This window comes from Quercus robur, chromosome 9 (assembly GCF_932294415.1).
Source record: "Quercus robur chromosome 9, dhQueRobu3.1, whole genome shotgun sequence".
Lineage (NCBI taxonomy): Eukaryota > Viridiplantae > Streptophyta > Magnoliopsida > Fagales > Fagaceae > Quercus > Quercus robur.
In genome coordinates, this window is record NC_065542.1 from 48,281,227 (window position 1) to 48,292,722 (window position 11,496).

An 11,496-nucleotide genomic window follows, 5' to 3' on the forward strand; every position below is an offset into this window, starting at 1 on the left:
ATGGAGTAGTTAACAGCGAGATTAAAACTAAGTTTCATCGCACTATTTACACATTTAAAAATTATTTCATTATAATATTTTTAGTTTTCAATTTTTAATAATAAGTTATATTTAAATAGGCCCAACTAAAATAATAAATAATAAAATTTAAAGGATAAATTTTGGATTCTGCCGTAAAAATAAAAATAAAAAAGTGGCAAAGCAAAAAAACTGCCACACCACCTTCACACTCAAAGAATCCAATTTTAGGTCACTTCATTCATCAAAGTTTCAACTCAAAGTCACAGAATCCCAAAACCTCTGCCCCCAAAAAATGGCTTCTCTTCTAACGAGCTCCCAAGCCCTCCTCCTCTTCACCCCTCCATCCTCAAACCCCAAACCCTTTTCTCTCAAACCCCTCTCTCTCTCTCTCCGCAAACCCACCTCCACCTTTGTCTGCGCTTCCTCTACTCTCCCTTCTCCACAAACCCCATCTCTCCCCAACACCACTCTCACCGCCACCACCATATCCACCATAGCCTCCATAGCCATTTCCTTCTCCACACGCCTCCTCCTCCCAAAACTTCCACTCCCTCTCTCACTCTCCACCGCCGCCACCACAACCCTTTTCTTCGCTTCTCTCAAGGACCGGCCCCCTGGCTACCTCAACACCCCTCTCACTGTTGTAGCTGCTGGCCTCGCCAAATGGCTTGACATCTACAGTGGGGTTTTGATGGTCAGGGTTTTGCTCAGTTGGTTCCCTAACATCCCGTGGGACCGTCAACCTTTGTCTGCCATTCGTGACCTCTGCGATCCTTATCTCAATCTCTTTCGTAATATCATCCCACCCATCTTTGACACTCTTGATGTTAGCCCACTCTTGGCTTTTGCGGTGTTGGGTACGCTTGGCTCCATTCTCAATAGCGCCAGGGGAGGAATGTACTGAGCAACTTTTTCAGCAATAACATTCATTCATTCATTCGGTATGGAATTCGTTTCGATGCTTTTCTTTTCGGTTTTTGCATTATTGTCTCAATTCTCGATCTGGGTTTTTTTGCCTTCTGCATTATTGTCTCAAATCTCAATCTGGTTTGCCTTTTTTTTTTGGTTGTTGGAAAATACATTGTTAGTCTCTGAATTTTAATTTATCAGCAATTTTAGTCCTTTAACTTAAGTATAAAGTGTTCACGTTTAGTCCTTAACAAACTTAAAAGTGATCATTTTTAATCCCTAATGTGTCTAATGGAGTGATGACAGGTTAGCTTTTAGTTTGGCCTCCTTATCTACGGGACTAAAAGCGATAACTTTTAAACTTCAAGGACTAAAATCGCTCTTGGAGTAATGACATAAGTAATGTATTTTGGGTCTTTATTTGTGTTGGATGTAATTCTCGAATCTTTTAACTCAATTAATTATTGAGATCACTAGCTGAAACTCCACCTTGGTCTATGCTTAGTGTTGCATATTATGTTCACAACCGGCGCAAGCCCAGAAAAATGAAGAGCATTAACTGACTCTTTAGCTGATGGATGTATACCCTTCTTTGAGAAGTTTTCACTGAAGGATGCCCCATAGATATTTTGGTATCAATAATATATAGGACTGAATCGACACTTGTATTTGCTCTGGTGATAGACGTTGGAAACTTAAGCATTTCAATTATTATTTACCGCTTTCCTTAGGGAACAAGATAATTCTTTTGAACTGAATGTGTTAATATAGATTGCTTGCAAAAATACTAGAATTATAATGATAAGGAACATATGAACAAGGCAGAAAGTATTGTATTGTTAAGTTCCACCTTGTATTAAGAATCTGAGGGTTGATAGAAGAGCAGACAGTGAGTGTTGGAATCCCCCCAGAGGGTGCACGACTGAAGGGAAGTGAAGTGAACCCTAAATGGCCAAACAAATAACTTCCTGAAGGGAAAAAAGGGGGAGGTAGGGTGCTAAGGGGGGGGGGGGGGGTGTTTTATTTGAGTTTAAAGTACAATTTCATTCAGCAGAAGTTTTATTGGATGTGGTTATCTCTACATAGAGAGTTTTGACATGTTCAAAAAATCATTACCAGCCATCATCACACACAAGATTTGATTCTAAAGAGGTACATTTTTTCTTGGAATGGCTACTTTGTTATTGCTTGTGCAATTGGTTTGTACATACATACATATATATATATATATATATATATATATATATTAAGGCAACAAATTAGAGTCTCTGATGCACTTTTTTGATAGTGTTTTCAGCGCTGTACTTTGCCAATAGTGATCTTGGAGCTGAGATTTTTGCATTTGCTTCCTTCTTTTTTTTTTTTTTTTTTCCCAAAAAGGCTCTTGCATTCAGATGTTCCTATATAAGTTTAATGTTAAGTTCTACCTTCTACTAAGAATCTGAGGGATGATAGAAGAGTGGAGAGCAAGCGTTGGAATCCCCCCTGAGGATGGATGAACAAAGGGAAGGGAAGTGAAGTGAGCCCTAAATGGGCAAACAAAAAACTTTCCGAAGGCAGGGGGATAAAAAGGGGAGGGGTTTTATTTGAGTTTTAGGTATAATTTCATTCTGCAGAATTTTTAGTTGGATGCAGTTTATGCGTGTGTGCGAGAGAGAGTTTTTACATGTTCAAAAAATCATTATTAGCCATCTTCTCACACAAGATTTGATTCTAAAGAGGAATCTTGTTTTTTTGAATGACTATTCTGCTATTGATTGTGCAATTTTATACATCCATACATATAAATGTAGAAATTTAGAATGATAATCTTGGATTTGCTTGCTACTTTCCAATCTGAAAATACTCAAAGTTGGTTCTCTGCTGAAGTTGCTGCTTTGCCCTTTTATTGGGAGGGGAGGTTTGGGAATTCAGGCCACTTTCTTGAAGGAATTGAAGGATACTCTATTGATTTTCAATATCGTGATGATCCATTTTGGCCCTAATCAACTTCTGAACTTGGTTTTCAGGGAAACATGCATGTGGAATATTGAGTTTTTCAGGCTGCTGATCAGTTTTGAGATGGCCTTCAAATGCTCATGGGTCAGAAGACAATATCTAACGTGTCAAACTATACAAGCAATATCTTAAGATGATTCTTCAGGTTATTCATTTTCAAATGTCAGCCGCTCTTTCCAGACTAGGTTAGCGTTGGTGAACAAGAAAAAGTATGCTAGTGTGTTTACATGGGAAAAATCAGATTTGTCTATGTATCTTTTTTTTTTTTTAATCTTTTATTGTTTGTAGTTACTGTTAGAACTCCAGTAATTATGTACTAGAATAAAACTGCAGGTTTGCAGTTATCGTCACTTGACATATTGACAAAACTATTTCATCACCATTTAAATATTTGTAACTCTAGACAAACAAAAATAAATACGATGTCATATATAGATATAATCGGTCAAAACAACCAATCTCTCTCCACAATCTTGCCAGGACAAATTCCACGCCATTATTGTTAAAAGAAAAAGAATTGCCACTTATTTTCGTCTTTGACGTCCATTTCCAGTAGAATTCAAACCTCTTCTAAGTTAATGCAATACTGCATAAATTAGATGCACTACCCTAACTGGTGCTAACCAACCAAGCTTATCACTGTCACAACTTAATATGTATGATTGTCTCTCAAGCGTCTTGCATGTTTGAATCAAATATAGAAACGAACTATAAAATATAAAAGAACAAAATGTTCAAAACTAAATGGAAAATTATGTGCTGCACTTGTTAATGAACTCCAGCTAATAAGAGGGAGGTTAAAATCATGAGTCAAGAAATATTTGCTGCTTGAGTAACTTAAATGTTGATTGTTGAGTCTTGGTCACCTTTTCCAGTGAGGAATGAAAGTGCTTCTTTGTTGTCCTCTGTATCAGGCTCTTTTCGAAACTTTTTGGTATTGCTCCTTGCACCTTGGTCACCTTTTTCAGTGAAGGGTGCAAAATGGTGTATTGTCATCAGTCCCAGGCTCTTTTTAAAAGCTTTTTGGTGGATCAGTCTTGAAAGATTCGGCCCAAGAGTTTTCCTCCTCTAAGTTTGATGATTGTTCTCTTTTAATTGCCTTTGTTGAGAAAACTTATTAGTGAGCTCCCCTATCTTTAATTTTATCTGCAAAAAAATTGAACTAAAGATTTATTTTCCTTTTCCTATTACTTATCAAAAAAAAAAAAAAAAATTGAACTAAAGAGGAAAGAAATACATTACATAAGCCTCCGTTTGGTTGAAGTGATTATAGGGAGGATAGAAAAGTAGGGAGAAAAGTTGTTTGGTGGAAAATGACAGATATTTTGCTGGTGCTCAAGAGTTTCCTTTCCGGACTCACCGGGCCAACCAAAGTACAATCTCCCCAAATTTAGAAGAAAACGAGGCAAAAAGATTTGGACAAAAATGCCCACGATAAAATTTTTAGCACAAAACGGTAAATTACAACTTACCTATGATTTTTGTCGAAATTTACATTATCTACCTATAGTTTGAAATTTGATACTTTATCCAATTGAAGTTAAAAACAGATCTAAATATATAACTCACATCTGTTAAAAACATATCTAAATATGTAATTTTACTCAATTTTTATGTCTCTCGCCTCCAAAAAAAAAAAAAAAAACATAAAAATACAAGATCAAATAAGATTAAAAAAAAAAAATCCAATGGAACACTTGTATCAAGAGATTTCAAAAAGAATTCAGAATAGATAACTTTCTTTCCTAATTGCTCGATTTACTTTTGTCCCAAAAACTTTAATCTCCTTATCATTAAAATTTTAATTGATTTCAATTTGTTCAAGATTTAAAAAAATTCTTAATTCTCATTTATATTTGATTTCATTCAAAGTGATGCATGACTTCAATTTATTAATCTAAATTCATGATTGGTTATATCCAATTTTATTAAATCTAACAAATACTACCAGGAATTAGGATGATTTACAATTAATTTATAATATAATTTAAGTATGTTCAAATTAAGAACTATTGATTTTTTTTTTTCAAAAGAGATGTTGACAATTTAGAAAGTAAAAACACCTTTGGATTCTAAGCGAAAATTTCAATTTCCAAAGGACGTTTTAAGAATCTCCAAGTTTTATTTTATAGATAATTGGTTGTTTATATTGAAAAGAAGTTCCCTTGGTGCGATGGTCATTTCACAAGTATAAGTGCTTGTGGGATATGGAGGGCAAAATTCAAGTCTCCAGGAGGGAGTTTCAATGATAGTAGGACCCACATATTTGATTTTTTTACGAAAATGCAACTGTATTCATTTTCAAGAAAATGGAAACACCAAAAAGTTGTATTCATCTTTTGTATTTAAATCTTATTTTTTTGGATACTAAAAATGAAAACTAAATACAAATACAAAACCAAAAAAGTTTTTTTAATAGTAAGTCCCACAAAAAACTGAAAATAAATACAAAATACACCATTTTTTTGCTCAAACGAAACAAACCCTTAGTTTTTTGTATTCATATTATCTTTTAGACATTAGTGTTTCCATGATGATTGACCAAATATAGATAAAATGTATCTAATATTTTTTTAATAAATTTTGCACATATTTATTATGTTGGGGTTGGCTTGGAGTCTTGGACTATAATGTCGGTCTGCCTTTTTTTTTTTTTTTGGATAACATAATGTTGGTCTGTCTAAGTTTGTCTTATGGTTGCTCAAACATGTTTGGTGTGCCACTTATGCCTCAAATAAAACTTAAAAAAGGTTCTTTGCTAGCGTGTTTGATATGATGTCTTTGGTTACAATTGTGTTACTCTGCAATTGGTCGTTTGATCTGATTTTATGACCAGCTATTATGGTTAAATACAAACCTGGAATTATGGAGTAGTCATATGAAAATTAGACTTAGAGCATCTGTTGGTACTTTTAAATTTTGGAATAACTTTGTCTCAAAGAGAGTTTTTGGCCTTATTTTCAATGTTGATTTTGTCAGCTATGATTCATGACATGTGGACATCTTAAATGGGTTAGACGACCTGGTAGCCCAATTGACATCTTAAGGTAAAAAATAGGAGGTATTATATAGGTTGATTCTATTTTTTCATGTTGTTTTAAAACAATTTCAAGTTGGGGTTTGGGAATTCAGGCCACTTTCTTGGAGAAATTGAAGGATACTCTATTGATTTACAATATCGTGATGATCCATTTTGGCCCTAATCAACTTCTGAACTTGGTTTTCAGGGAAACATGCATGTGGAATATTGAGTTTTTCAGGCCGCTGATCAGTTTTGAGATGGCCTTCAAATGCTCATGGGTCAGAAGACAATATCTAACGTGTCAAACTATACAAGCAATATCTTAAGATGATTCTTCAGGTTATTCAATTTCAAATGTCAGCCGCTCTTTCCAGGCTAGGTTAGCGTCGGTGAACAAGAAAAAGTATGCTAGTGTGTTTACATGAGAAAAATCAGATTTTTCTGAAGTGTCTTTTTTTTTTTTTTTTTTTTTTAAATTTATTTTTATCTATTATTGTTTGTAGTTACTGTTAGAACTCCAGTAATGATGTACTAGAATAAAACTGCAGGTTTGCAGTTATTGTCACTAGACATATTGACAAAACGATTTCATCTCCATTTTACCATTTGTAACTCTAGAGTAGACAAACAAAAATAAATACAATGTCATATATTGATATAATCGATCAAAACAACCAAACTCTCTCCACAATCTTGTTAGGACAAATTCCATGCTGTTATTGTTAAAAGAAAAAGAATTACCACTTATTTTCTTCTTTAACATCCATTACCAGTAGAGTTCAAATCTCTGCTTTCAAAAAGGGAAAATACCTTCTCATTGTGAAGGCATGAAAAGACAACATTGAGTTAATGCAATACTGCATAGAAATTAGATGCACTGGCCCTAACTGGTGCTAGCTAACCAAGCCTGTCAGGCTGTCACAACTTAATTTGTATGATTGTGTTTCAAGCATCTTGCATGTTTGAACCAAATATAGAGACGAACTATAAAATATAAAAGAACAAAGTGTTCAAAACTAAATGTAAAATTATGTGCTGCACTTGTCAATGAACTCCAGCTAATAAGAGGGAGGTTAAAATCATGAGTCAAGAAATATTTGCTTCTTGTGTAACTTAACCATTAAAAAAAAAAAAAAAAAAAAATCATGCTCTGCACACTAATGGCATGAACAAATGAAAATCCAGTTTTGTTGCACTTGGTTGATCCATAACATAGTTTTCTGCTTCACATTACTGTTGATGGGACTGTTATCCCATATGAGTTCGTTAGATAAATTCCCAGGCTTTACAATCCTACAGAAAATGAGTGAAGTTGGATTTTTTGAAGAAAACAGATTGCAAGCTATTGCCAACTTTACAAAAAAGCCTTCATCTGTAGCTTGCAACACTGACAACAAAATTTATGTACAAGGTGCAGCATATGTACAGGGAATTTACATAGCAGGGCACACAACAGTAGCTTTTCCCAAATTATGAAAGTGGGGTGGGTTGTTTATCACCACCACCCTTCAGGTTTCCCTTCTTCCTTGCCAGAGTGGAGCATAGCTTGCCAGATTCATCACTATTTTGCTCTGAATCAGCTTTAGACTCCTCATTGTCTCTGCTTCAGTTGGCCCTTAGCCGTTCCGTCCATCTTGAGAATGTACGACACTAGATGTTGAGTCTTCGTTGTCCTCTGTATCAGGCTCTTTTTTTAAAGCTTTTTGGTATTGCTCCTTGCGCCTTGGTCACCTTTTTCAGTGAAGGGTGAAAAATGGTGTATTGTCATCAGTCTCAGGCTCTTTTTAAAAGATTTTTGGTGGATCAGTCTTGAAAGATTCGGCCCAAGAGTTTTCCTCCTCTAAGTTTAATGGTTCTTCTCTTTTAATTGCCTTTGTTGAGAAAAAAAACTTATTGGTGATTGGATTGCTCCCCTCTATCTTTAATTTTATCTGCACAAAAATTGTAATAAAGAGGAAAGAAATACATTACATAAGCCTTCATTTGGTTGGGGTGATAATAGGGAGGATAGAAAAACAGGGAGAAAAGTTGTTTGATGGAAAAGGGGAGAGATTTTGCTAGGGCTAAGGAGTTTCCTTTCCAGACTCACCGGGCCAACCAAAATACAATCTCTCCAAATTTATAAGAAAATGAGGCAAAAATATTTGGACAGAAATGCCCACAATAAAAATTTTGGTACAAAACCGTAAATTACAACTTACTTATCTGTAATTTTGGTCGAAATTTACGTTGTCTACTTGTAGTTTGAAATTTAATACTTTACCCACCTAAAGTTAAAAATAAATCTAAATATGTAACTCACATCTATTAAAAACATATCTAAATATGTAATTTTGCTCCATTTTTATGTTTCTCTTATCCAAAAACACAAAAATACATAAAAATACAATATCAAATAAGATAAAAAATAATCCAGTGGAACACTTGCATCATGAGATTTCAAAAATAATTCAGAATAGATAACTTTCTTTCCTAATTGCTCCATTTATTTTTGTCCCAAAAACTTTTAATCTCCTTATCATTAAAATTTTAATTGATTTCAATTTGTTTAAGGTATAAAAAAAATTCTTAATTCTTAATTCTCATTTGTATTTGATTTCATTCAAAGTGATGTTATGACTTCAATTTATTAATCTAAATTCATGATTGGTTATATCTAATTTTATTAAATCTAACAATAACAATTACTACCAGGAATTAGGATAATTTACTATTAATTTATAATATAATTTAAGTATGTTCAAATTAAGAACTATTGATATATTTTTTTTCAAAAAAGATGTTGACAATTTAGAAAGTAAAAACACCTTTGGATTCTAAGCGAAAATTTCAATTTCCAAAGGACGTTTTAAGAATCTCCAAGTACAATAATTTTTTTTTTTTTTTTTTTTGATAATTGGTTATTTATATTGAAAAGAAGTTTCCTTGGTGCGATGGTTATTCCATAAGTATAAGTGTTTGTGGGGTGTGAGGAGGAAGGTTCAAGTCTCCAGGAAGGAGTTTCACACACACATAAACTTAGAAATGAGTTCTCTGGAATAGCATTAGTTTAGTTTGAATTTGATTGGAGATATTTAGGCCCTATTTGGTTTGTGTTGAGGTTGTATTCATTTTCTATACACAAATCTTGTACTCATTTTTTGCTTTTACCTTCTTTTTTTTTTTTGTTTGGCATCATTTTCTGCTTTGTCTATTCCTTCACTTTTTTATTTTTTTTATGACAACCACCAACAAAGAGAGAGAGAGTGTATTCTTTGATGTGACAAGTCAGTGATAGTAGGACCCACATATTTGATTTGATTTTTTTTTTTTTTTTTTACACGAAAAATGCAATTGTATTCATTTTCAAGAAAATGAAAACACCAAAAAGTTGTATTCAGTTTTTTTATTCAAATCCTATTTTTTGGATACTAAAATTGAAAACTAAATACAAATACAAAGCAGAATAAGGTTTTTAATAGTGAATCCCACAAAAAACTGAAAATGAATACAAAATACACCATTTTTTTGCTCAAACCAAACCAGCCCTTAGTTTTTTGTATTCTAATTATCTTTTACGCATTAGTGTTTCCATGATGATTGACCAAATATAGGTAAAATGTATCTAATATTTTTTAATAAATTTTGCACATATTTATTAAGTTGGGGTTGGCTTGGACTATAATGTCGGTCTGCCTTTTTTTTTTTTTTTTTTTTTGGATAACATAATGTTGGTCTGCCTAAGCTTGTCTTTTGGTTGCTCAAACATATTTGGTGTGCCACTTATGCCTCAAATAAAACTTAAAAAGGTTCTTTGCTAGCATGTTTGATATGATGTCTTTAGTTACTGTTGGAGCATTTTAATATTAAATAATTAAAATGAATAAATATTATAACATAAATGTAAAGATGTGGGAGTGAATATGGAAGATGAGGAGTTAGTGAAAATGTTTAATCCCACATTGAAAACGAAAGAGACTATTTTATTCTTTTTAAATTGTGGTGATTAATTGGCTAACATGAATTGTCTCAAATATTGGGCTAGATACGTGTGCAAGGGGGAGGTGAAGAGTGGAGGTATCAAAAATACAATATACACACAAAAAATAGAGAGGTTCTTAGCAAAGAATGGTGTTCTTTCTGGTGGAGCTTTGGTTGGGGGAGATAAGTCAGAGAAAATTTGCACCGGTTACAAAGTTTAGCCAACTAAGGGCTTGAATCTCCTTAAAAAGAGTGAGTGTCGCGCCTCAGTCCAAATAGTGTTGTGTAATTTTTTTCTCATTGAATTAATAATATTCAGAAGTACTATTTAGTTTCTCTTTGTCTCATCTCCATTATCGTTGTGTTTGCACCAACAGTTACAATTGTGTTGCTCTGAAATTGTCGTTTGATCTGATTTTATGACCAGCTATTATAGTTAAATACAATCCTGGAATTATGGAGTAGTCATATGAAAATTAGACTTAGAGCATCTGTTGGTACTTTTTAAATGTTGGAATAAGACTCAAAGAGAGTTTTGGGCCTTATTTTCATTGTGGATTTTGTCAGCTATGATTAATGTGGACATCTTAAATGGTTTTAGACGTCTTGGTAGCCCAATTGACATTTTGAGTTAAAAAATATGAGGTTTTATATGGGTTGATTCTATTTTTTCATGTTGTTTTAAAACAAATTTTGTCTCAATTTATTTGATTCGCTCTAGGGGAACTTTCAGACCTTTTTATCGTGGCTTCATTTATTTTTCAATCCTATTTAGGCAATGGTTTGCAAAATTTTAGTTTGGGAAATGTTTTACGCCCTTGTTTGAGTTCTTTATGTTACCATTGGATTTCAATGTCTTAGCATACTTGTGGGGGTGTGAATTCCTGTTTAGGCAAACCTTAAGAATATTAAGATACAAGTTAATTCTCTTCATCTTTTGGAACATGAGTTACGAGATAAGTACAATGCATAGCTAAAGATTGTTCAAGGTGCAACATTTCAAGAACAAGAACAGTCTCACTTCTCATGCTACATTCTTGTCAAGAGGAAGTATCGCATCTCACACACACAATCCAGTCATGGCTACAAATTTCTTCTAAAAAAATTTCATATAAAAATTGGTGAGTTACAGCTCAACATACTAACGACTAACGAGGTTACGTATTTTGAAGTATTTCTTGTTTAAGTCAGTCATACCAAATTGTTTCATTGTGATGTAAGTAAAGGGCTAATTACGTGCTACATACTGTACGTAACAACTATTAACAAGCTGCTACTAAGCAGTAAATATTTCTTGAAATTTCATTTTAAAAAATGCCTCGTTTGTTCCATAAAACTACAAAATTCCTCTAAATCCAATCCTATTCAAGCTCTCAATTCAATCCCTCTTCTGCTCCATGTCACATCACAATGTATTTTCTTGTTCAGTAAATTTCAGATTATCTCAATCTTTAGTAGAAACAGTTTGATTGCCCAACAAATCTTCAATGGGTTGAGAATCCTTTTCAAAATGTGGCAAATTTATAGCTAATCTAATGATTAGAATGAATGGCTGTTACAGGCACCATAATATGCAGTAATTTCCT

General features: G+C 33.4%; 1 protein-coding gene across 3 annotated transcripts; it reads left to right on the forward strand.

Annotated features, from left to right (window-relative positions):
• The first annotated feature begins 212 nt into the window (after positions 1-212).
• LOC126698808 (ylmG homolog protein 1-2, chloroplastic-like) lies at positions 213-6,380 on the forward strand. 3 transcript variants are annotated; one of them, XR_007646596.1, is made up of 3 exons: positions 215-962; positions 2,940-3,113; positions 6,330-6,380. XR_007646596.1 is itself a non-coding variant. In XM_050396267.1 (2 exons), exon 1 carries the CDS (start codon positions 314-316, stop codon positions 923-925), a length of 612 nt encoding a protein of 203 aa, XP_050252224.1. In that variant the 5' UTR covers positions 213-313; the 3' UTR covers positions 926-962; positions 6,156-6,252. The 3 variants fall into 3 exon arrangements, 2 of the variants coding, with proteins under 2 accessions (XP_050252224.1, XP_050252223.1); XM_050396267.1 differs by lacking the exons at positions 2,940-3,113; positions 6,330-6,380 and adding an exon at positions 6,156-6,252 and having other exon boundaries at positions 213-962; XM_050396266.1 differs by lacking the exon at positions 6,330-6,380 and having other exon boundaries at positions 2,940-3,310.
• Positions 6,381-11,496: the final 5,116 nt, after the last annotated feature.